Below are 27,539 nucleotides of genomic sequence, written 5' to 3' on the forward strand. Positions count from 1 at the left end.
CCCATTGCTTTGGGGGTGGTATGCAGAAGTATGAATATTGACAATACCACACATTTTACATAAATCGGAGAAAACTGAAGACTCAAATTGCCGTCCCTGGTCAGTAGTGAGGTAAACAGGTGAGCCAAATCTAGAGATCCACGAATCTAAGAATGCTCGGCTTATTGTCTCAGAGGTAATGTTTGGAATAGGCACGGCCTCAGCCCACCGAGTCATCCTGTCAATGGCTGTAAACAAGTAACGGAAACCCTCGGAGGGGGGCAAAGGTCCTACGAGGTCCACATGAACATGATGAAACCGGCCTGGCGGTTGGGCAAAACAGCCAAGGGATGGGGAAGTGTGCCTGGAAACTTTGTTCTGTTGACACAACAAGCATGTCCGGGCCCAAGACTGACAGTTGCGGCGCATGTCTCTCCAAACAAACCGTTCAGATACCAGACGGGTGGAAGCTTTGACACCGGGGTGTGCTAATGTGTGTAATTTGTCAAAGACCTGGCGCTGAAGGGGCTTAGGAATGAACGGCCGCAACGTACCAGTCGATTCATCACACCACAATAATTCAGGTATGCCGGGGAAAGTAGAGCGTACCGGTTTGAGAGAGGAGCTGTGGTCCGAAATCAACTGCATGGTATCAGGGTCCGCCGATTGCAACCGAGGTAGGTCTGTTAAGTCAATTAAGGTTGTGACAGCACCTACACGCGAGAGAAAATCAGCAACCACATTGTCCGCTCCTCGGATGTAGCGAATGTCATTTGTAAATTGCAAGATGTAGTCGATGTGACGAAAGCGTCATGGGGGCGGATCAGACGAAGGATTTTTTATCGCAGGAACCAACGGCTTGTGATCAGTGAGCACATAGAAATCTCGTCCCTCAACATCAGTTCTGAAGTGTTTTATGGCCTCGTACACTGCAAGTAATTCTCTGTCGAATGCTGAGTATTTCTTCTGTGCAGTGTTTAACTTTTTTGAGAAAAACTGCAGGGGTGTCGTAACATCATTGTATGTCTGACTCAGTACTGCGCCGACAGCACTGTCACTAGCGTCAGTAGTGATAAACATTGTCGCGTCCGCACGTGGGTGAGCAATAGTGACAGCAGAGGCCAACAGCTGTTTGAGTTCGTTAAATGCCTTGTCCATGTCTGGTGTCCATGGGACCTGGCGGGTGCCAGAAGTTTGTGAGCCTGCGAGTGCATCTGTGAAAGGTGCCTGCACCGCAGAAGCTGCTGGCAAATGTTTACGGTAATAATTAACTGTTCCGATGAACCTGCGTAGTTCCCTATAGGTCTGGGGGCGTGGCATCTCAAGAACAGGCTTGATCTTGTCCTGCGGTGGTGTCAGACCGTCCGACGACACAAAATAACTTAGGAATGTGACGGATGACTGGTGCAATTGAGTCTTTTTATTGTTCAGTTCTATACCAGCAGCTGCTAACGTGTCTGTCACGACTTGAACACGCTCCTTACTCTGTTCCAAAGTATGAGCAAAAACCAATATGTCGTCCATGTATACGAAACAAAAGTCTAAATTGGATAAGGTTTGATTGATGAAACGCTGCCACGTTTGGAGGGCGTTTTTCAACCCAAACGGCATAAATTTGTATTGAAACAACCCGAAGGGAGTGGTTATGGCAGTCTTTTCAATATCCTCCGGAGCCATGGGGATCTGATGAAATGCGTGCTTGGAGTCCAAAACAGAGAAGTACTCTGCACCTGCGAGTGCATGATTGAAGTCCGCAATGTGTGGGACCGGGTATTTATCAATGGTGGTGCGGGCATTTAAACGCCTATAGTCTCCGACCATACGCCAAGTACCGTCTTTCTTTTGATCAAACAAGATAGGACTAGCCCAGCAACCGGAAGAAGGTTCAATTATTCCCTTTTGTAATAAATCATCTAATTTTTCTTTTGCAATTTTCATAAATTCCGGCTTGAGGCGGCGTGGGCGTTGCGATATGGGCGGCCCAGCGGTTAGACGTAACCGGTGAACTGTGCCATTAGTGACTACTGCAATACGTGGTGCAGCAAAACAGTCAGATGTCCGTGAAGCGGAGCAGGCGGTGGCAGGCAAGCAAAGCTGTGGCGCTGAGGCGTGCCAATCGCTCGAAGGCTGCGTAGCGAACGCACGCATGTTAACCTGGGCGAGGTTGGTACACTGGTTTTTGGTAGCGGGCCGTGCCGCTACGCGCGCTGTAGGCCCGAGTGGGTGTGGCCTAACAGCAGACGGCTGTATTTCATTGCCACGGGCTTGGGAGGTTAATTGTTCATTCGAAACGCATGGAACATGAGCACACAGGCATACACTGTCATTACAAGGGGGAATGCTGACACAGTTTGCAGAGTTCACAACATTGTCATTAATGTGTGCGGGCACGGGAACGCCAGATTGGCACGGACTAACCTTGTCTGTAGCCGACGAGTCGTCCGCTTGTAGTGACGCGAGGCGTTGTTGTGTGGAGGTCAACTCGTGATGTATGTCGCGGGGATGCAACAGCATTTCCCTACGTTCCATCGGCAAGTTCGAAGACTCGGCGCGCTCCGCTAGCCATTCGTTTGTCCAAGATAGGTTTGGGCACTTATTAGCCCAGCGCACATGTTTGGTGTTAGCCGAACTGTCACTCGGCGGAGCAAAAGGAATATGTTTGTTCAGTGGGGGGTAAAACACAGTATTTTTCACAAAATCTAGTGACAACTGATAGTGCCTGAGGAAATCAATTCCGAGAATAGGTTCTTCAACTGTTGACTCTAAAAACGTCCACTTCAGCTTGCACTCGGGCGAAAGTTTCACTGTATACAGTGTAGAACCCGAACACTGTAAGGTAGACAAGTTCACTGCACGAAGTACTGTTTTGTGCGGTTGCACTTTATTGGTCGCTAGGCGAGCCGGTAGCAAAGAGACATCTGCGCCAGTGTCTACCAGAAACCGTACACCCGATTGTAAATCTCGGACATAGACTCGACCACACTTACTGTTGTTGTCCAAAACGGAATGCAACGTTGGATGGTGCATGTTGTTTATGTCGCAGGAGGTGGCACCGCTGCCTACCTGCGGTTGGAGTTTGGGTAAGAGCACGGCGACTGGCATTTGCGTGCTTGCTCCCCGAATCTCGCGTGGAAGAAACAGTAAGATTGAGCGGGCCTGTGCTCCTGTGGGTAGTAACTAGGTGACGGAGTATGCGACCCAGAGTCTTCCACCGAGGCCGGTGCGCTGTCGTTGGGCGGAGCTGGAGGTGCAGGTAGGGCGGCTAGTTTAACAAACTTGTTATTAGCAGCACCAGACAAGGGCGTGGTGTTGGACAGCTTCTTAGTGCGGTCACGTCCAGAATGCAGTGTGTGGAGCTCACGCTGCCTGGCGGAGTAAGCTCTATCGGCGGCACGTAAACGTTCATTTACTGGCCTATCCTCATACGCAGAGATTGCAGTCTGGACAGGCAGAGGCAGCTTTTCTGTCCAGATTTCTGCGAGTGTGTCATCAGGCATAACTTGCTCGTCGACGAGAAGACGGATGCACCGCCACAGCTGGGACGGAGACCTGTCGCCGAGACGCTCTTCGTAAATTAGCTGTCGCACGTTTTCTCTCCTGGTTTTTGAGACGCGCTCCAGTATCATCTGTTTCGCCATAGCATACTTCTCTGCTAGGGGCGGTGCTTTGCCCAGATCGTAAATTAAATCGACGCGGTCGTGAAGGTGGTTCATGAGGCACACGAAGTGCACGTCGTCATCCAAAGCACAGACATTGAATGTTTGCTCAACCAGGTTGAACCAAAATTCCGGGTGAGCGGGTTTGAAGTCTGGTAGTTTCGGCAGATTCGGCACAGCAGTCACTGTGGAGGTGCACCTATTTCTTCGGATGGGAGTAGAGCACGAAGAGGATAGAGTGTCCGAATTATTGGCGTCCTGTAATGCGGGTATCGCAAAGTTCACTTGACGCTGGGGGGGCGGATGAGAAGCGACAGACGCACGAACAGTGTGAGAATCGTAGTCACAATGTGCATTCTCATTGACTAGATAGCTCGGAGAGAAGCCGCTAGTACTTACGTACGCCGGTGAATGTCCGTTATGCACTCAGTATTCATTCGGCCGTGAATGGTGGGGGTGGTTGTAAATGTCCGGGTAATTACTGTCCAGCACAGAATTGTTGACTTGATTATGAGCAACACAAGGATCCCACACATGTCCACAAGGATGCACACTCGATGTGATATTGTCTGTTTGGCGAGCATTGAGCACATGTTGACTAACCGGCGCGGAAGGATACACACGTGGCGGGAACTGGCTCGGGATTGAATTTACTGCTGGATTTTCCAAAGTGGCAAGATTCCGCTCGACACCACGAACTGTATTGAATTGTGCGTTCGACACAGGAGTAGGAATGTTCCGAACAACACTCTGTGGAGAACACGTGGAAAAGTCTAGGCTAACAAAGCCAGAGTCCGCGACCGTTGGTGGTTGGCAGAAACTGGCTGCACTCGATGAATTCCACTGCATGTTCGGGCTGAAAGATTCCGAAGGATCTCGCGGCATATCCACTACGACGGCAGGGATGCTGGAGAGATGTTTCTGAGATCCGGGCGGCGGTGAGTGCTGAAAGGCCATTGTCTGAAGCTAAAACACCGGCCCTCGCGATCGCGAAAAGAAAACCGACGCGGTAGGCGCGTAAATAACACTTCGTGCCGTAACTTGAACGTGTATTACACAAAACAGGGTCACCAGTGAGGGAATTGGGTGATAGTTGTAGGTAAACAACTAGTATTCTCTCATATGACAATTTATTAGCACTTCACGTCTACACAGATACAAGTCCATGAGGCTAACTCCCGTTAGCGGAAAACATCCTCCCAAAACTCTCCATCTCAAAGATAGCACACTTACACTCTTTACAAATATCGATATTTACGGCGCTGCACGCCACATAGAGAAAGTTTATTACAGTATTGTTTAATTATGAATTGACTTAGCTCACACATTGTAAGTTTATTTTATAGTTGTTTAATTAAACTAAGATTAAACTGTGACTTTGCTTGTGTATGCTTACCTTGCTAAAATAAAGTCAGCTATTTTCTACAAGTGTACAAAATACACTGCACATCACTTGTGTTATAAAAACCAGCATGCATGCTTGAGAATTAATGGCCAGCAGCGCAAATTGCTAATGTAAATCTGTTAAGTGAAGTTAATTTTATTTAATCACCTTGGAACTGATGTTCAATAAAAGTTGTGTCACTGTTTAGATTCTAAGGTAGTAGTTTTTCTAGCATTGTAATCTTACTTTAAGAAATGGGACATTGTGGTCTAATATGGTGAAGAATGGGCTCTTTTGTACCCCAGTTCATAATGGATAAATAAAACACTAACCCAGAGAAAAGAAAATCTTTAGAGCAGGTTCCATGTGAGCATTTTCATTTAATGATCACCAGCTATTGCAGTGTTTATCTGTGGAGGTTTTAGTTGCACTGCTCCCTTCATAAGCACAGTTTTACATCGTATCCCTAAGTCATTGCACACAAATACTCAGATGATTTCATAAAATGAGTGTGATTAATTCCTTCCCTCTTTCTTCTCCAAATGGTGCAAATGAAATAGTGCTCCATCTACAATTACCTCAATGATCTTCATGCCTTCCTCAACATGTACGACTCTTTATTTTTATTTGCATTCTATATCTGTCTATTTGTCAGTCTATACCACTGATGTGGATGGACAGTTGCCATTGCATTTGGTTGTCTAATTTTTTGTTCGAGAGCAAAAACAGAATATTCTTGTTCAAGCTTCATAAATTAAGTAAAATAAATCTTAATTTTTTAATGTGGTTGTAAATTTTTTCCCAGCGGTAGTTTGAATTTTGCAACACACCTGTCATACCACACAACCAAAACTATAAAAGCTTATACTATGATCTGTTTCAAAATAGCTAAATAAGAGGAATCAGGACTGCTTTGAAGAAGAAGAAACTACTGCAACTGGACCGACAGAAACTACCACATTGTCTTCCAATATGGAATCAACCACTGCAGAAGACAAATTACACAAGAATCATACCTCAGAGACTATCTGCAAAACAGGTGATTCTCACAAAAGAATTAGGCCTAAACTTTGCATATACAATTTATATTGCAGATTTAACTAGTTTATACTATACAAAAAATTTAGTGTAAATTCACATTTATAATCAAGAGAGCTTGACTGTCAACTAATTACATAATAATTTTCTGATTGCTTTGTAGCAATGCATAGTACTGTTGTTTGTTTTATGTATAGATTTCAAAATGGAAACTATGCTTCAGGCAGCTTTGGTTGCTGTTGACCTCCAGCATTTCATGTTAAGCAATCTGTGATGTCTAAAATCCATAGTCTGTCTTTTCATATTACCTTTCAGGATGGGTGTATAACAATGAGTGAGTATTATGTTTCTGTCTTCACAGCAGCAGTAGTTTTCCATTTTCTTGGTAGTTTTGTGCTGCTTTTTACTGTTTTGAATACTAACAGCATTTTATTTTATTTCTTAGTGAACAATTTGCATGCTTCAGTTTGAAGCATGATATAATGAAAATCTGCTAAATAAACAGCATGATAATGAATTTCTACAGTGATTTAAAAACTACAACAGCACAGTTACATAAAACTATTATTTCTTGGCATAAAATAAAGAAATCAGTTGAACGGAATGGACAGTGTCTTGAAAGGAGGATATAAGATGAACATTAACAAAAGCAAAACGAGGATAATGGAATGTAGTCAAATTAAATCGGGTGATGCTGAGGGAAGTAGATTAGGAAATGAGACACTTAAAGTAGTAAAGGAGTTTTGCTATTTAGGAAGTAAAATAACTGATGATGGTCGAAGTAGAGAGGATATAAAATGTAGACTGGCAATGGCAAGGAAAGCGTTTCTGAAGAAGAGAAATTTGTTAACATCGAATATAGATTTATGTATCAGGAAGTCGTTTCTGAAAGTATTTGTTTGGAGTGTAGCCATGTATGGAAGTGAAACATGGACGATAACTAGTTTGGACAAGAAGAGAATAGAAGCTTTCGAAATGTGGTGCTACAGAAGAATACTGAAGATAAGGTGGATAGATCACGTAACTAATGAGGAGGTATTGAATAGGATTGGGGAGAAGAGAAGTTTGTGGCACAACTTGACTAGAAGAAGGGATCGGTTGGTAGGACATGTTTTGAGGCATCAAGGGATAACAAATTTAGCATTGGAGGGCAGCGTGGAGGGTAAAAATCGTAGAGGGAGACCGAGAGATGAGTACACTAAGCAGATTCAGAAGGATGTAGGTTGCAGTAGGTACTGGGAGGTGAAGCAGCTTGCACAGGATAGAGTAGCATGGAGAGCTGCATCAAACCAGTCTCAGGACTGAAGACAACAACAACAACAACAATATTTTATAGGGAAAAAGAGACAAATTGAAGATAACATATTGGTTAAAACATATTTGGATAAAGAAGTAGTTTATACAAAAAGATAAAATTATATTGTAGAAGGTGGAGTTTAAATCACAAATTTCATAAAACTGAGTTCATCACAGTTACACACAATAGTAAATTACTGGACAAAATCAATAACTTATTTTGAAAACCTGGTGTAAAAATTGCCATTATGACAAGCAACAAGCTGAAATCATAACTACAGCACTACATAACTGATAGTAGTAAAATGAAATAACATGTACCAAGGAGTTTTCTAAGTTATAAGTAGAGAGAGCAATAAACAATACATCAGACAAACTGGAAAAAATTGCAAACATGCAACAAGCAGGATTTATATGCACAAAACAAAACAACTTTTGGATTGCACCTTCTGAATAACAACCATTCTATTAAAATATAGAAAGAAGCCTAATTATTCAACATTGTGAATTTTAATGGAAGCTTTTGAAACATGTTGAAAGAAATTCAAATTTACAGCGATAGGAGAAACAAACTAGAATGTCCATTCAGTGAACAGTTAATTCAGCTGTAATACACATTTTAATGTTTACAGATACGTTACTACACAATATTTATGTTTGGTGATGTAGGTACTGATAGCTAAGTGAACTTTACCTTGTGTATGGTCTTCAGTCCAGAGACTGGTTTGATGCAGCTCTCTATGCTACTCTATCCTGTGCAAGCTTCTTCATTTCCCAGTACCTACTGCAACCTACATCCTTCTGAATCTGTTTAGTGTATTCATCACTTGGTCTCCCTCTATGATTTTTACCCTCCATGGTGCCCTCCAATACTAAATCGGTGATACCTTGATGCCTCAGAATATGCCCTACCAACCAATCCCTTCTTGTAGTCAAGTTGTGCCACAAATTTCTCTTCTCTCCAATTCTATTCAATGCCTCCTCATTAGTTATGTGATCTACCTATCTAATCTTCAGCAATATTCTGTAGCACCACATTTCGAAAGCTTCTATTTTCTTCTTGTCCAAACTATTTATTGTCCACATTTCGCTTCCATATATGGCTACACTCCATACAAATACTTTCAGAAACGACTTCCTGACACTTAAATCTATACTCGATGTTAACAAATTTCTCTTCTTCAGAAACACTTTCCTTGGCATTGCTAGTCTACATTTTATATCCTCTCTACTTCGTCCATCATCAGTTATTTTGCTCCCCAAATAGCAAAACTCCTTTACTACTTTAAGTGTCTCATTTCCTAATCTAATTCCCTCAGCATCACCTGACTTAATTCGACTACATTCCATTATCCTCATTTTGCTTTTGTTGATGTTCATCTTATACCCTCCTTTTAAGACACTGTCCATTCCGTTCAGCTGCTCTTCCAGGTCCTTTGCTGTTTCTGACAGAAATACAATGTCATTGGTGAACCTCGAAGTTTTTATTTCTTCTCCATGTATTTTAATTCCTGCTCCAAATTTTTCTTTTGTTTCCTTTACTGTTTGCTCAATATACAGATTGAATAACATCGGGGATAAGCTACAATGCTGTCTCACTCCCTTCCCAACCATACTTCCCTTTCATACCCCTCGATTCTTATAACTTTCATCTGGTTTCTGTACAAATTGTAAATAGGTTTTTGATCCCTGTATTTTACCCCTGCCACCTTCAGAATTTGAAAGAGAGTATTCCAGTTGATGGTTTTGGTTTTAGAAATGCTCCTGAAACTTGGCAGCATTTCATAGATGAAGCTCTGCATGGGCTATCATTCATCTTTTGTTATGTTGATGACATATTGTATTTTTTCACATGAAGGAGAAGTGTATGGACCATTTGCGTGTAATACTTAGAAGATTGGAAAATTTACAATTAAGATTAATAGAGACAAATGTATATTTATTAAACAGTATGTTGATTTCCTTGGATACATTGTCTCATAATTGGGCATTTCTCTAAATCCTGTTAACGTAGCAAATATTGTGCGTATGCCTCTTCCTGCAACTTTTAAATGCCTTAGCCGATGTCTAGGGATGATCAATTACTCCCACCAGAATTTGCCACAGCAAGGTCTGATTAATGACTTCCTTAAGGCCAAGAATACTTTGGGTAACAAGAAGGTTCCTCGGAATCCAGAGCCAACTAAGAAATACAAAGCTTCGAAGATAGCTATAGCTCACATCACCCTGCTTTCTGACCTTGTTCTTGGGTGCCCCATTGCTTTAATAGTGGTTGCAAGTTAATCAAGTGTGGGTGCTTTGTTACAGCTAATGATTTCATCCACATGGCAGCCATTGGCATATTTTTCAAAAAACCTGTCATAGAGAAAGTTGTGTTCAGTTCTCCCCAGGAGGTGTGTAAGGCTGATTTTATTGCACGATTCTCTGTGGATATCCATCACATTCTGGGACAGCAGAATGTGGCAGTTGATTGTGTCTTTATTATTGTTTTGGGAGTAGTGGCTACTGAACAGGGGGCTGGCCCTTTCCTACTGTCTTGCCATGCAAACCCTGTTTTTATTGGATTCCAACTCAAACAAGAGCCTCTGCAAGAATCTGGACTCCATGTATTGCGTGATGTATTGCGCAGCAAGATCCATCCTTTCATTTTCGCAGGTTGGCACCATACTCTTTTCAATGCACCTTATCACATCCGGGAATCAGGGTTTCCACGAAGTTGCTGTAAGATAAATTTGCATGGCTGGGGGTGCAGAAGGATTGTTGCTGTTGGGCCTGGGGCTGCAAGCAGTGTCAAAAATGTAAAATCTCTCAGTGCACGTCAGCTATTGTGGGGACTTTCCCTTCATCATTGGGGAAATTCACTCATCTACTTATCAATACTGTCAGTCCCCTACTCCCTTCAGAGGGTTTCTGTTTCCTGGTTACAATGAAAGTCAAATTCTTTGGGTGATCTGAGCTGTTTCAGTTAGCTGCACTATCATGTCCTCTTAGTTTGCACACTTCAGTGCTCCCTATGTGATAATGCCAGATGGAGAAAGATAGTTTCACTGTCAACTTCTGATGAGGTCTTGCAGGTGTAAACATATCAGAACTACAAGCTCTATCCCACCAGTAATGGGGTGCTAGAGCATATGCAGTGCATCCTCAAGGCTACACTGTTGTGTCATGTGGAATCTTAAAAAGGCATTTTAGGTACCTAATGAGTTTTTTTACCCCCCCCCCCCCCCCCCACTCCTGCACTTATTGGTTGGGAATATTCTGATTTTCTGCAACATTTCCAGACTCTCGTGTCTTGTATCCCACACACTTTGTGGCAGTGTAATAAGCCAGTATTCTTCCACAAGGACTTCTTTACTTGCAATTTCATTTGGGTAAGAGAACTATGGACCTTGCCGTTGGTGGGGAGGCTTGTGTGCCTCAGCGATACAGATGGCCGTACCGTAGGTGCAACCACAACGGAGGGGTATCTGTTGACAGGCCAGACAAACATGTGGTTCCTGAAGAGGGGCAGCAGCCTTTTCAGTAGTTGCAGGGGCAACAGTCTGGATGATTGGCTGATCTGGCCTTGCAACATTAACCAAAACGGCCTTGCTGTGCTGGTACTGCAAACGGCTGAAAGCAAGGGGAAACTACAGCCATAATTTTTCCCGAGGACATGCAGCTTTACTGTATGATTAAATGATGATGGCGTCCTCTTGGGTAAAATATTCCGGAGGTAAAATAGTCCCCCATTCGGATCTCCGGGCGGGGACTACTCAGGAGGACGTCGTTATCAGGAGAAAGAAAACTGGCGTTCTACGAATCGGAGCGTGGAATGTCAGATCCCTTAATTGGGCAGGTGGGCTAGAAAATTTAAAAAGGGAAATGGATAGGTTAAAGTTAGATATAGTGGGAATTAGTGAAGTTCAGTGGCAGGAGGAACAAGACTTTCGGTCAGGTGAATACAGGGTTATAAATACAAAATCAAATAGGGGTAATGCAGGAGTAGGTTTAATAATGAATAAAAAATAGGAGTGTGGGTAAGCTACTACAAACAGCATAGTGAACGCATTATTGTGGCCAAGATAGACACTAAGCCAATGCCTACTACAGTAGTACAAGTTTATATGCCAACTAGCTCTGCAGATGATGAAGAAATTGATAAAATGTATGATGAGATAAAAGAAATTATTCAGGTAGTGAAGGGAGACGAAAATTTAATAGTCATGGGTGACTGGAATTCGTCAGTAGGAAAAGGGAGAGAAGGAAACATAGTAGGTGATTATGGATTGGGGCTAAGAAATGAAAGAGGAAGCCGTCTGGTAGAATTTTGCGCAGAGCATAAGTTAATCATAGCTAATACTTGGTTCAAGAATCATAAAAGAAGGTTGTATACATGGAAGAAACCTGGAGATACTAAAAGGTATCAGATAGATTATATAATGGTAAGACAGAGATTTAGGAATCAGGTTTTAAATTGTACGATATTTCCAGGGGCAGATGTGGACTCTGACCACAATCTATTGGTTATGACCTGTAGGTTAAAACTGAATAAACTACAAAAAGGTGGGAATTTAAGGACATGGGATCTGGATAAGCTGAAATAACCAGAGGCTGTACAGAGTTTCGAGGAGAGCATAAGGGAACAATTGACAGCAATGGGGGAAAGAAACACAGTAGAAGAAGAATGGGTAGCTCTGAGGGATGAAGTAGTGAAGGCAACAGAGGATGAAGTAGGTAAAAAGACGAGGGCTGCTAGAAATCCTAGGGTAACAGAAGAAATATTGAATTTAATTGATGAAAGGAGAAAATATAAAAATGCAGTAAATGAAGCAGGCAAAAAGGAATACAAACCTCTCAAAAATGAAATCGACAGGAAGTGCAAAATGGCTAAGCAGGGATGGCTAGAGGACTAATGTAAGGATGTAGAAGCTTATCTCACTAGGGGTAAGATAGGAAAATTAAAGATACCTTTGGAGAGAAGAGAACCACGTGTATGAATATCAAGAGCTCAGATGGCAACCCAGTTCTAAGCAAAGAAGGGAAGGCAGAAAGGTGGATGGAGTATATAGAAGGTTTAAACAAGGGCGATGTACTTGAGGACAATATTATAGAAATAGAAGAGGATGTAGATGAAGACAAAATGGGTGGTAAGATACTGCGTGAAGAGTTTGACAGAGCACTGAAAGACCTGAGTCGAAACAAGGCCCCCGGAGTAGACAACATTCCATTGGAACTACTGACAGCCTTGGGAGAGCCAGTCCTGACAAAACTCTACCATCTGGTGAGCAAGATGTATGAGACAGGCGAAATATCCTCAGACTTCAAGAAAACTATAATAATTCCAATCCCAATGAAAGCAGGTGTTGACAAATGTGAAAATTACCGAACTATCAGTTTAGTAAGTCACAGCTGCAAAATACTAACGCGAATTCTTTACAGACGAATGGAAAAACTGGTAGATGCAGACCTCGGGGAGGATCAGTTTGGATTCCGTAGAAATGTTGGAACATGTGAGGCAATACTGACCTTACGACTTATCTTAGAAGAAAGATTAAGAAAAGGCAAACCTACGTTTCTAGCATTTGTAGACTTAGAGAAAGCATTTGACAATGTTGACTGGAATACTCTCTTTCAAATTCTGAAGGTGGCAGGGGTAAAATACAGGGAGCAAAAGGCTATTTACAATTTGTACAGAAACCAGATGGCAGTTATTAGAGTCGAGGGGCATGAAAGGGAAGCAGCGGTTGGGAAAGGAGTGAGACAGGGTTGTAGCCTCTCCCCGATGTTATTCAATCTGTATATTGAGCAAGCAGTAAAGGAAACAAAAGAAAAATTTGGAGTAAGTATTAAAATTCATGGAGAAGAAATAAAAACTTTGAGGTTTGTCGATGACATTGTAATTCTGCCAGAGACGGCAAAGGACTTGGAAGAGCAGTTGAACGGAATGTACAGTGTCTTGAATAGAGGATATAAGATGAACATCAACAAAAGCAAAATGAGGATAATGGAATGTATTCAAATTAAATGGGTGATGCTGAGGGAATTAAATTAGGAAATGATACACTTAAAGTAGTAAAGGAGTTTTGCTATTTAGGAAGTAAAATAACTGATGATGGTCGAAGTAGAGAGGATATAAAATGTAGACTGGCAATGGCAAGGAAAATGTTTCTGAAGAAGAGAAATTTGTTAACATCGAGTATAGATTTAATGGTCAGGAAGTCATTTCTGAAAGTATTTGTTTGGAGTGTAGCCATGTATGGAAGTAAAACATGGACGATAACTAGTTTGGACAAGAAGAGAATAGAAGCTTTCAAAATGTAGTTCTACAGAAGAATGCTGAAGATTAGATTGGTAGATCACATAACTAATGAGGAGGTATTGAATAGGATTGGGGAGAAGAGAAGTTTGTGGCACAACTTGAAGAAGGGATCGGTTGGTAGGACATGTTTTGAGGCATCAAGGGATAACAAATTTAGCATTGGAGGGGAGTGTGGAGGGTAAAAATCATAGAGGGAGACCAAGAGATGAATACACTAAGCAGATTCAGAAGGATGTAGGTTGCAGTAGGTACTGGGAGATGAAGAAGCTTGAACAGGGTAGAGTAGCATGGAGAGCTGCATCAAACCAGTCTCAGGACTGAAGACAACAACAACAACAACAACAAGAGATGGTAGCTCAAGCCCCCTCCTGCTCCCCAGTACGTGGGTCTCTTTTTGGTGATTTACAGGAAAGATAAGAGTTTCAACATCATTAGGAATGGAAAATTGGATATAATTTCATTAGACTGACTTTAACTGGCTTTCACTGATGATAAGAAACCTGTCCCCCCCCCCCCCCCCCCCCCCATTAATTACCTGCCCCTAGCAGTCTGGATAAATTCACTGAATTTCTGAGTTCCTTCCCCTGTACAAGCTGAAGCACAAGTCATGCAGATGCTGGTTTTTTCACAAAAGTTGTTGGAGAAATATACATATGTACAACTAAATGAATGTTTTCCAGGACACCACAGGGTGATAATTTCTTAAGGTCTGCATTTCCAAGTGTTTTTTCTTGTTTTTTTAAGAGGACCTTGACAATTCAGCAATTGTCATCACTGTTTATTGTTGTATGTGTACTTGTATTTATTAACACATTCTAATTTAGCACATTCTAATTTAGCTTCTGTCAGTTGCTAGACATAACAAGCTTATCAATGATGCAGGCAAGCTCTACTACGCTTTGTTTTCCCACTTTGTTCAGTGGACTTATTACTTACTCTACAAATAATTACATAAACTTTTATAAGTTGGTACATGAGCATAAGTTCTAGCACTGGTATTGTTTATATGAACTATCTTGTGGTATATATATTGTACCATCAAACGGGGTGATTTTGGACACTGGGGCGAATTCGGACAGTATGGCTTATTTGCTCTTTGCCACTGCATAGAAACAAAGAGTTACTTATTTTAATGGCCGTGCACCAACTATTTTAAGTGCAAGATTGTATTTATTGCTTTCCACAACTTTTATTTTGTGTCAGTTGCTTCCCTAACTGAATACTTGATGAACAGTCTCAGTGTTAAAAATCCATGCATCATCACGAAGTGGAAACTTTCTATTGTTGCGCCGAGCAGGAATTTATTGTAACCGTAATTGTCAACACGTTCAGTAGCTAACAGCATTGAGACAATTTCTGTACAAGGTTGTCGAGTTTCTCGTGCAAAGTTATAAAATAACGACGGGTCTTGTAACACTGTGTACTGTGTGTGGTGATTTCGGACAATGCCAAGAATGTATTAGAACAGGAGAGGTGCTACATTAAGGTGTAATTATGACTCGGAACTTTTAGATAAAGCTGTTCATGATATTCAGAATGGTAAATTATCGTACAGAAATGTGTGTGATTTCTATGGTATACCTAAATCAACCCTACAAAATAAAGTGCAGAAATTACATTAAAAACAAAATGGGAGGACATCCAGTGCTACCTTAAATAAAGAAGAAGAAGAAATGTTGAAGCAAGGTATCTTGAGGGCTGCACATTGGGGATTTCCCTTCACTAAATTGGATATTTAGTTAAAGGTTACCTTGATAAATCTGGCTGAAAAGACAAGAAATTTTGTAATAATTTTCTAGGAGAAGAATGGGTGCATTTATTCCTCAAATGACAGTCAGAAGATCTTTCTGTTCACTTAATCGAAAATATTAAATGAGCTTGTGCAGAACTTAACTGTAATATATAAAATTCATTATATCATTCCATATAACTTATTTGTAACAAAGGGCTACCTTAAAATGTGTAAAATGTCACCAAAATCAGATAAAAAGCATGTAGATTTTTTTTTTTAAAAAGGCAGTAACTGTCCGGATTCGCCCTCTATACACTGTAACTTCGGACAGAGATTTAAAAAACATATGTGTCTGAAATCACCCCAGTCCAGTTCAGACACTTTATTTAACTGCCTCAGATAAATATTTCTACTTATACGCTTTCTGGTTCTAGGATATTTTATTTGTTACACATACACCCTACCACTTCCATAAAAATCAATTTATCTAACAATATATACAAAATTTACAATCAAAATAATGACAAAACCATCTGAAATCACCCCGTTTGATGGTATCTAGAACTGTACAGGCCTTCAACATACACATATAAATGGCAGATCAATATTTCCTTAAAAAGATTTTTTGTATCACATATTCCTTTTGTTCAAGGCATTTTGTTACAGACTGCCCGTGACTGTAATTTACTGATTAGAAATAGTTTTGTCACAATATTTTATTCCCCATTTTTAGTTTAATGTGTTCCTGAACTACAAGGCAATTCTCACTTCATATGTACATCTTTCTTGTACTCAAACCTTTGTATCCATGGTGTTTAGTGATGCAGGACATTTTTAGTGCTTTGTTGGGAAAGATAATGAGGACACTCAGAGACTGTCAATTACATTTTAATACTCTGATATTTTTATGTGCCCATTATTATGGGCATAAATTTGTGTAGTCAGTCATAGGCGATCTCAGCCCTATCATTCTCTTTGTTACCTACATGTATTCATATTGTGTTTTGTATATGCAAATGAAATTTATTAGAATAAAGTTGGCTATATAAGGAAGTGCATGTAAAAGAGACATTGATTTACCATCTACTAAAACATAATAGACCATTGTGTCTTGTCATCCTTACTGCAATGTGAACAATACCATCACAGGTTAGTGTGTTGTATGCATTCTCCTTGGGAGTTCAATTTTGATATAGTATGTATGCCACAAAAGGAAAATAAGCCAGATGCATTGTTCACAATTCCAGTTGAAATGGGAAGAAAATGATCATAAAAACCAACTGGGAATTAGATTACATGATATCCAGCAAATGAAGTAGAGCCCATTAAAGAGTAGTCATGTGAATTTAAGAGTTGAGATGATCTTTTTTATTTATCTGTGATAACTAGTTTTGGCTGAATAATGCCTTCTTTATCTCTAGATATAGACTAAAGAACAAAAACCATTAATTATTCCCTATCATTTAAGTTCTTTATACAATATACGAGAGAGATATGTAGCAGAAAATGCACCAGGTTACCTAAAACACAGGATGACAATTGCTATCAATGGTGTCAACTGGACCATGTTACTTCTCAACCAAGAAAGAGTCAAAAAACTACATGCTTATATATGACAGTATGTCAGAATTTGGTGTTATCATCTCAGTAAAATTGTAGTGTGAACTCTTGTACTTACTCACACAGATTTTTGTTAGTGGAACGTTTGTTACAAAGGGTAAAATACAAAAATAGGAATAAAGTGTATTAAAATATAGACATTTAAGAATGGGTCTACTGTTTAACAGTACAGCAGTCTTATTATCACAGCTATCAAGATGTTTATATTCTCTAAAATATTAAACAAATAACTTAATTCAGTTGTGTTGAATATAAAATATTTAGATTGTGACACAATTGTCATTGTTTCATGTGTGTTGATGCAGGTTGATGTTTTTATAGAGGACTCACTCAATGGATCAATTGTAGTACTGTCAATGGTGCAGATATGCCCCTGTGTGCCCCACCCTCTTCTGCACCTTATCACAACATTATGACCAAAATAGTGTGCTCTTAAGGTAAAGAGATATTGAATTTAATTGATGAAAGGAGAAAATATAAAAATGCCATAAATGAAGCAGGCAAAAAGGAATACAAACGTCTCAAAAATGAGATCGACAGGAAGTGCAAAATGACTAAGCAGGGATGACTAGAGGACAAATGTAAGGATGTAGAGGTGCATATCACCATGGGTAAGATAGATACTGCCTACAGGAAAACTAAAGAGACCTTTGGAGAAAAGAGAACCACTTGCATGAATATCAAGAGCTCAGATGGAAACCCCGTTCTAAGCAAAGAAGGAAAAGCAGAAAGGTGGAAAGAGTATATAGAGGGTCTATACAAGGGCGATGTTCTGTCTGTCAATATTATAGAAATGGAAGAGAATCTAGATGAAGATGAAATAGGAGATGTGATACTGCGTGCAGAGTTTGACAGAGCACTGAAAGACCTAAGTCAAAACAAGGCCCAGGGAAAAGACAACATTCCATTAGAACTACTGACAGCCTTGGGAGAGCCAGGCCTAACAAAACTCTACCATCTAGTGAGCAATATGCATGATACAGGCGAAATACCATCAGACTTCAAGAAGAATATAAAAATTCCAATCCCAAAGAAAGCAGGTGTTGACAGACATGAAAATTACAGAACTATCAGTTTAATAAGCCATGGCTGCAAAATACTAACACTAATTCCTTACAAACGAAAAGGCCAAATGATGTCATCACAGCTGTCTTATACTTGTCCTGAACTGCTATCAGAATTTACACTAAGGCCTTAGAGCAATCGATGACACTAAAGAAACGGGCACCACAAAAATTGTTGTTGAAGTCAGACACATTGGCAGGGGATCTGTTACAGATAGTGTCATATTTGAGATCCCTGTAATCCCAATGAATGCACATGAACAGCTTTCTTTTTTATGATTTGTTGTGGTGATGCCCAAGCACTGTGTGACTTAGATATCATCCCATTGGTAAGCAGCCCATCAAACACTGCCTCAGCAACATGTCACTTCTCTACTGATAAACATGTAGGTCAGTTAACCACAGGTGGACTGTAGTCATGCATATATGGTGTGTAGTTGAGAGCCTCACTTCACCCTGAGCTGGGAAATCTTACTGAAGCAGCTGACAGGAATCATTGTCTGCCAGCAGCAATTCCAAGCTGTGGGGGGGGGGGGGGGGGTGTTTGGAGTAGAGGCGGGGGGAAGATTGCAGGGGAATGGGAAGTACCTGCATCATGCAGGTGCTGTAACCCCATGTGTGTTTCCTCTAACTGCTGTTCAAGAGCTGCCACACCCAGTCTCAAATCCAAATTGTCTTCACATAGTACAGCAACGTTCTGTACTTCCTTTGTGTTGAAGAGACTGATCCTGCAGATACTTCCATTAGGCATCTCACACTTTACCTGTAATGTACCAAGCTCAGAATAGTCATGTGATGGCAGCATCAATGTCTTGCATGTGCTCCGCATTCAGACAGAAATGGAAACGGCAACAAATGGCGCACCACGGTAGACATAGTAGGCATGAAAATCTTCACATGGTGGATATCGGTGGCATTGTGCAGTACATGACCTTGCGTGGTAGAGAGCTTGGGAGACAGAAGGAAGTTTAATTGGGCATTGATGCACTAAATCAGTTACCAAGGAAAAGTGTTTCAGAAAGTCTGGTTCCAATGGGAATGTGTGAGTTATTTGCAGCCGTCATCACAGGAATGCCTGAGATTTGGACAGTCATCCTTTTTGCTTGGGACCACATTAATCTCTGGGTGAGTATCAACAAGGAAGCAAGCTCCAGATGATGTGTCAGTGATGAATAATCTTGCAGCTCCATCAACTGCGTACACTGCCGCATTCTTATTGTATGAGTGACGTGGCGCAGTGGCTAGCACACTGGACTCGCATTCGGGAGGATGATGGTTCAATCCCACGTCTGGCCATCCTGATTTAGGTTTTCCATCATTTCCCTAAATTGCTCAAGGCAAATGCTGGGATGGTTCCTTTGAAAGGGCACGGCCGACTTCCTTCCCTAATCCGGTGAGACCTATGACCTAGCTGTCTGGTCTCCTTCCCAAACAACCCAACCCTCTTATTGTATGTTAGGTACTATGAGGAGTCTGGATGAGTGAGCATGCCTACATGTGCTTGTTGATGGCATTTGGATAATTGCAAGGATGAGTACACTCTCTCACAGCTTTGCCAGCTGTGTGTGGTACTGACACCAAGACTGACAGCGTTTGGCGGAGTCACAAGTGTAGTTGCCATCATTGCTAGTCTGCCTCATAAGCCACGTACTTAATTTGGCCAGTTGGTTGAGCAGTTCGTCCATAGGGGCTCTAGTGCCACCACAGCAGTGGCTGTGTACTGCAAAATGCACAGGCCAGAACCTGGAGCCACTGTTGGCATATGCAATTTGTGACCATCATCCATAACCCTTTCTATTGCAGCACATGAATTATCAGTTGAACAAGCAATAGCCACAGAATATGCTCAGTACACAAAGTTATCCGCAGAGAAGTTAGTGAAAGCAGGAAAGACAGCCTGCACTTCTGAGGCAAGAACCAGAACAGTTTCAACAATTGTTCAGACATTAGTTCATTTCCTGCCAGCGTGTGCAACGAAAGGAGTGATTGGGAGAAGGAATCACTCAGACAAATTTCGCTATCTATAATTCACTGCATCAGCAATTCTAGTGGTAAAAGGAAATGCTGCAACATAGATTCTTTGAACAATGCATACAACTGATGAGACAATATATAATTCAGTTGTACAATGATGCTCAAGTCTAACTGAGAAGTAATCAAAGTAAACTGGTCAGCATCTGATAGAGTTCCATACAGTGTGAAAATGGCTTCTAGATGCATAAGTCAGAGCTGTACCCATGTAAGCTAGAAGGGTGGAATTTTAATGTTAGAGAATTTGTTGCCATCGTTGCAGGCACTGAGAAAAGCGGCAGCTGTTGGTTGTGCAACCTGATCAGTGGATGCCAAAACTTGATGTTCAATCTTCATCCCAGTATGCTGCATTATGGACAGAGTGTAGCACAACTGTGTGAAGAGAACATAAATCTATTCAATATGGAGTTCCACTTTAGGGGACAGTAAATCAGTGTCCCTTTTAAACATATTTGCTGATATAAACACCTTTATTCTAATTACTTTCCACACCATATATAAAACACAACTCAAGCACTTGTAGGTAACAAAGATAACGATAACAAGAAACATAAAGACTTAACAAAAGTACATCAGGCAGAGATTGCCACAATGTCTTTGATCCTCCTCTCTGCTATTCAATAGTTTCTTTTTATTTTTTAAAAAAATGAAAGATTCCATTTACATGATACTGATCCATTTGCTCAATGTTTTATTAGTTAACATCATCATTGTGATTTTTCCATTGTTATTAAACTGGTGCATTGGGATTGTTGCAAGTAAAGAGAACTTCTGTCTCTAGCTCAAGATATCTCAAGATACTTGGATTACTTGTCATTCTTAACTACTTTCAAATCCTACTGAACAGCTGATTATGCTCCAAAGCATTCTTTGACAGCAGAATATAAAGTGCAACACTGTTTGGCCTGTGCTCACATACAAAGAGCTTGTAGAATTATGCTTCCATGCATTCATTTACTGTGTTCTATAGTTCCCATCAAGAATAAAAGCCTTCAGGAATGTGGAACAAAGTCAAGGTATACATCAACAATTTTTTACAGAAGGTACCTGCAGTTTCTGGATCCAGTTTATTCTATCCTAGATGATGTGGTACCCAAAAAATTTGCTTTATACTTATTGAAGTCGGATGATTGAATCAGCTGTTCCAAATTTCATGAATTGATCTTGAACAGCCAAACCGACTGACAGCAATCTGGTGCTTACTGTTTGCTGGGTGGTCACCTGAGTGCCCCCTCCCAGGCTGTATGTGTTCTCCTTTCCTGCCTGTATGCTGCTTGTGTTGAGGGAGCCCTCAGCTTCTACCTTTGTGACAGCCATAATCCACCAAATTATGGATACTGTAGCTACAGGTCTAAGCATGTGTCCACCTTCAAGGCCACTGAGGCCCATCTCACTGGCCAGTACTACTGACCCCACGTCGCCTCACTGTCAGGCATTGTGCCTGGCCTCCTGCAAACTATGTGAGATGCCAGTGTGCTGTATCTAGCCAGCATTCCTCACCAATGCCTGAGCGAGGAGGCCAGAATGTTCCCTGCCTGACAGAGAGGACAATATTCATTATAGCAATCATATCAATAAAATGTTGTTGTAGATACCACTGTTACATTGATGCTGCCAGGTCTAAAACTCAGAGCTCTCAGCCTCTGACTGTTGTACAAAAGTGGGCTTCTCAATATCTGAAACTGTCCAAGTGGTGGGCTCACCTTGCAGTCTACATTTCAGAGTGAAAGTTGTTTTATTTCATTGTAGCTGGCCTTTTGTTTCATTGTGTAAATTGTTGACCATGGGGAAGTTTGCAAGGATGTTCAATCTGAAAGCAACATTATTACAGCATTGTGAACCTCCTGACCTGCCGGAGTTCAGAGGCAATCAGGTGTACATTTTGTAACCATTCTGGGCATGAGTTGTGCCAGTCAAAAGTGTTACTTTCTGACACTGAGGTCATTTGGCATGAGATTGTTATGAATACAATGGGTTATGATATGCTGGAAGAATTGGAGTAACTCTTTTCGTAATGTGTACGTTGTAATTTGAACCTGGCATTCACTTCCCTTCTATTGTATACATCTTTGGTTAGGCAGTAGCAGAGTATGCAATATGGTGATGGAAAGAGGCACCATTAATTCAAGTGATTTTCTTGCTACTGTGTCAGGACAGAGTGTTAGATTACAAGCTGTCCTTGAGCAGAAAAGTGGGGAATTGAAACATGAAAGAAGCCAGGACGAAACATTTATTTATTTATTTATTTATTTATTTATTTATTTAACCTGGCAAGATTAGGGCCATCAGGCCCTCTCTTACATCTAACCAGGCATTCTAATTATTTTACATTCATATGTTTTAGTAGGCATGTTAAACTACATCTAATACAAAAAGTGAGATAAACAATTAGAAAGGTACACCTCGAAAAATACATTATTGAAGAGAAAGATTTTAGATAGGAGTGCTGGCAGCAGGGAGTATGAGGGGACTCATGGTGAAGGGAGGAGAAGAATAGAGAGACATGATGAAACATAATTAAGGAAAATATAAAGGAAAAGGAGACTGCGTGGCTAATAGAGAATAGATGAAGAGGAAGGCATCTCAGGAGCAAGATAGGAGACGCTAGCTTTGCTATTTGACAGATGAGAGGATTGGCCTTGCACATTAATTTTGTGGAGAATTTTATGCGGATGATAGTAGGAAATGCTTCAACTTCTTCTTAAAAGCAACAGGAGATTGAATTTTCCTCAAGGTAAGGGGCAGTTTGTTCCAGAGGCGGACAGCGGCAACTGAGAAGGAGTTTGCAAAAGTTTTTGTTTTGTGAGTGGGCACAGTTAGGATACCAGATAAGAGTGACCTCGTGTTTCGATTATGATGGCATGAAAGGTTTTTAATCTCTGAAGCTAGGTAGTGGGGTGCTTGCACGATGAGGAGTCGGTGAAGTAGACATAGAGTGTGGTAGTCACGCAGTTTGTCCGGCCGCAGCCACCCTAGCTCGGAGTATGAAGCACTAACATGATCATATCGGCGAATGTTGCAGGTGTAACGCACACAGGCATTCATGGTTAGCTCTAGCCGTCTTTTGTTTTCACTACTCATGCCTTGTTGAATCACATCACAATAGTGGAGGTTCGGTAGAACGAGTGCTTGCACGAGCTGGCGTTTCAAGTCCTGTGGGAATATGTTCCGAAACTTTTTGAGAGCATAGAGACAAGCAGACGTCTTTCGGCACACTGCGACTGTGTTCTCCGCCCAGTTGAGATGCTCGTCCAAAGTTACACCCAAGTTCTTCACTGTTTTCTGATATGGTATTGGAGTACCTTCGAGCAGAATAGGAGGTAGCCGTTCGCGGAAATCTGAACTTATTAATTTCTGATGAGCTATTAAGATTACTTGCGTCTTTTTTGCATTTAATTTAAGCCCCAGGTTTTTCGCCCATGTCACTACTGAAGACAGATCATCATTCATCAGAGCGATTGCAGTGTTTACGTCTTCAGGTCTGACGCTTAGGTAGAGCTGGAGGTCGTCGGCATAGAAATGATGTTTACAGGAGGACAAAACCGACGAAATATCGTTGACATATAAAGAAAACAAAAGTGGTCCTAAAACTGATCCTTGTGGCACTCCCGAAGAAACATGTTTCCAGGAAGATTTTTCATTTGCGCAGACAACACATTGCTGTCTGTCTTTTAAGTAGCTGTTGCATTTTTCTGAGTAATATGTCAAAGTTAACAGTGTCAAAAGCTTTGCTGAAGTCCAGTAGCGTCAATATTGTTGCCTTTCGATTGTCGATGGCATATTTCAGGTCATCAGTTACTTTAATTAGAGCAGTGTTTGTGCTGTGATGTTTACGGAAACCGGATTGAAATTTGTCATATAGACTGAATTCATGCAAGTGTTCAGTGATTTGGTCATGAACAATATATTCAAGTGCTTTGGAAACAGCAGGCAGTATGCTAATTGGTCGGTAATCACTAGGCAGTTGCGGGTTTTCGCTCTTAGGGATGGGTCGAATTATGCTTCTTTTCCATGCAGTGGGGTATATTCCGTTCACGAGGGAAAAATTAAATATGTCAGTTAAGACAGGTACTAAGATATCGGAAACATTCTTAATCATGGTTATACCGATACTGTCGTTGCCTATTGCATCAGAAGAGATTCTCATTATTGCTTTTCTTGCCGTATTTGTTGTTACATGTTTGAGATGGAAGGTATCGTTGTTAGTTATCCTGTTTGGGGATTCTTGTGGACGGTAATTATCAGCCGTGCTGGTATTCAGAGGTGCAGAGAAGAATTCATTTAATTCGTTAGCTGACACATGAAAAGTAGTTTCCGATTTTGCCTTTCCGACCCCCAAGCTACGGAGATTCTTCCATAGAGTCGTGGGTGTCAGATCGCTGCATACAAGGGAGCGAGCGCGCCTGATTTTGGCATTACGAATGCATTGTTTCACTCTGTTCCGTAGCTTTCTATATTCTTCGAAACGCTCGGGTTTCGGATCTGCCTTGAAACGCCTGTGGGCAGCATCCCTATTAGTCATCATTTGACGTAATTCAGCTGTCAGCCATAGAGCAGGAGATTTTCTTACACGGACTGTGCGCACAGGTGCATGTTTGTCATAGAGGGCAGTGAGTTTATCACCAAGTTCATTAATTTTGCCGTCGATTGTAGGTTCTCTGATTATTTGATGCCATGAGATTTCTGAGCAATCAGCTGTTAGAGCGTCAAGGTCAATACGTTTCACGTTCCTACAAGTTATGTAACGCGATTTGATCCTTGGGGGCTGCACAGAGTAGGCCAGGAATATTACATCATGTGCTGAGAGGCCAGGGGCCGATGATTGACCAACATCTCTTACTCTGTCAGTCTGTTTCGTTGCGATCACGTCTATAAGAATATGACTGTGCGCCGTATGGTGTGTAGGTTGTAATGGAAGAATGTTCATGCTATTGCAACTAAACAATCTTCTTAGGTTTATTGCGGAGGGAGTGTCTCTTAGCAGGTCTATGTTCAAGTCACCCATTACGATGACATGTTCGTATTGACACTGAAGTGAATGTAATTCCGACTGGAAGGAACTCATTGAGCTTATTTTTGGCGGCTTGTACACGACGCCAGTCAAGAATTTCCGACTTTGTATATTTATTTCAATGAACATGAATTCAGCCTCTTTTTCTTCAGCAGGATTTGACGTACATAAGACTTTCGCTTTGAGATCTGTTCGTATATATGCGCCGACCCCGCCACCTCGCTTTTTTGATCAGTCTGCCCTAAGAAATGTGTACCCTGGGAGATGAATAGATGCAGAGGATATGTGTGGTTTCAACCACGTTTCGGATAAGAGGATTACGTGGAAGTTTAGTTGGTTGAAGAGGAGGCTAAGTTCTTCGTAATGCGCAGGTAAAGACTGGATGTTGCAGTGAGCTGCTAAAAGCTCTGACGCGTTCCGCTGAGCAGCCTGGAGTAGGGTGGCAGACTGGTTTGTCCCTTTGTTAGGCACTACCTGCCGCGAGGGACACTGGCCGGTGCCTCCGCCAAGTGACATATTACAGGGGTGTCCGAGATTTTGCGCGCCCTGTTTGTGACTCCGCGAGAGCCGAAAGAAAGGCGACTGCAAGAGATTTCCTGAGGTTGCGGGAGTATAGAAAATGGATTAGTGGTGTTCGGTGTAGGGAGAATATGACCAAAATGGTGACGGCTGTGTGTCACTGAGTATCCTATGTCGTAAGAGGAAAAATGTAATTAGAGTATTTGAAACAGCTTAGGGTGGAAATAAGGGAAAGGGGAGTGATTTAAGAGGCCGATGCTGCCAGCAGAGAGAAGTAAGCTTAATATTTAATAGAGTATCGTAGGAAGCTTGAATTAAATTGAAATTTACTAGAGTGATACTGGTAGTGATTATCGTAGGAAGCTACAATTAGATTTAAATTTGTTAAAGTGATACTGATAGTGATTTTTGTTATGAACAATTTAAACCGAAGAGATGGTTGACTAATGAACTAAAGGAGAGACTAATAATTGCAATAGAACTATTACAGAATGGAAGAGAATAAACTGAGAAAATGAAAAAAGTATTAGCAGTAACTAAAACTAAGCAATGGCTACAGCTAAAGACACACAAAAAAAAGTAAAAAGTTAATACAGTTACAAAAACAATTAGTTGAAGGTACAAATAATTAAAAAGTTAATACAGTTATAAAAACAATTAGTTGAAGGTACAAATAATTAAAAAGTTAATACAATTACAAGACTATATCTGAGTATAGGACTGTTAAAATTTTGCAAATGGTGTTAAGTTTGACTTTTGGCTCGAGTAGGTTCACTTAATACTATTTAGTTCTGTCATGTTTGTGACTGTCTTCTTTCCAGCTGCAGTCTTAATGATTACTCTGCCATCCTGAGTCCACACATTCTGAAGACCGAAATGGGATATGGCACTGTTTAGAATCTTTAGCCGCTCGTGTGTCAGATCTTCCCTTATTGTAATCCCTGTCCTTGCTAACTTCTTCTTCTGGGTAAAGATCTCAGCCCTTTTTCGGTACGACACAAATTTAATTATTATTGGACGAGGTTTGGTAGCACCTGGTAGTTTTCGTCCCACCCGGTGGCTCCTGTCAATGTCTGCCTTGGTCACTTCGACGCCTAATTTTTCACGCACAACCTGTATAAGCAGGTTGTCCGTGTCTTCTTCTTTATTTTCTGCTACTCCAAACAGTCGTAGACTATTTCGCCTTTGATACTGTTCTAGCTCGTCTGTGGCGGCAGATAGTTTCACTTCCAACTCTCGTGCCTTTTTCTCGTATTCAGACACAGACTTTTTTAGTGCTGTAATTTCGGCAGTATTGGCCTCAACAGTTTCACGCATTTTGGCCAATACTGCTGCCGTTACAGTATCTGATATGGTGCCTGCTATCAGATCGAGATTGTTTTTATCGCGAAGCGCAGCGTTTACCTCAGAGCGGACCAGCTCCGCTATACCGGGAGCCGCGGCTGCACCTTCCGCCAGGAGCAGGCCCGCCGCACCTGCTGCTTCCCCGCTGCTGGACGCGCTGCTGTTGATTTTTCTGTTTACCATTTTCTCGCAGATATTGGCGGAGCACAGAAAAAAATAGCACTACTGCACAGAACACTGTTGTTTACACGATTTCCACTTGTACTAGACAACACCACCTGCGAGAACACCTTCGAATTCGACTAAATTTCGCGAGCTGAACTTAACACTTGACAAGGAACAGGTATGGAGATACTTTCAGGAATTTAAAATTATGCAGTGTGTACCCACCCTCTCCTTCTATCAATATTGTGAAAGCAAATTTAACAGCATCTGTTTTTCCTGGAAAGGAAATGGAAGACATACCTATGTTTACCACTGATGTTCTAGCTTCAGTCAAGCTGAGTAGCTGGCCTGACAAAACATACCTTCATATGACCAATTTATGACAGATTGGTGAAGCTA

The 27,539-nt window shown here is 41.3% G+C and overlaps 1 protein-coding gene across 3 annotated transcripts in view; it reads left to right on the plus strand.

Annotated features, from left to right (window-relative positions):
- Nucleotides 1–27,539, plus strand: part of LOC126321049 (uncharacterized) — a 125,336-nt gene that overhangs the window by 33,092 nt on the left and 64,705 nt on the right. For all 3 annotated transcript variants that reach the window (XM_049994144.1, XM_049994142.1, XM_049994145.1), the window contains one exon: nt 5,908–6,058. In XM_049994144.1, coding sequence (XP_049850101.1) covers nt 5,908–6,058 — 151 coding nt within the window. The remainder of the gene's footprint in view (nt 1–5,907; nt 6,059–27,539) is intronic.

This window comes from Schistocerca gregaria, chromosome 2 (genome assembly GCF_023897955.1).
Source record: "Schistocerca gregaria isolate iqSchGreg1 chromosome 2, iqSchGreg1.2, whole genome shotgun sequence".
Taxonomy (NCBI): domain Eukaryota; kingdom Metazoa; phylum Arthropoda; class Insecta; order Orthoptera; family Acrididae; genus Schistocerca; species Schistocerca gregaria.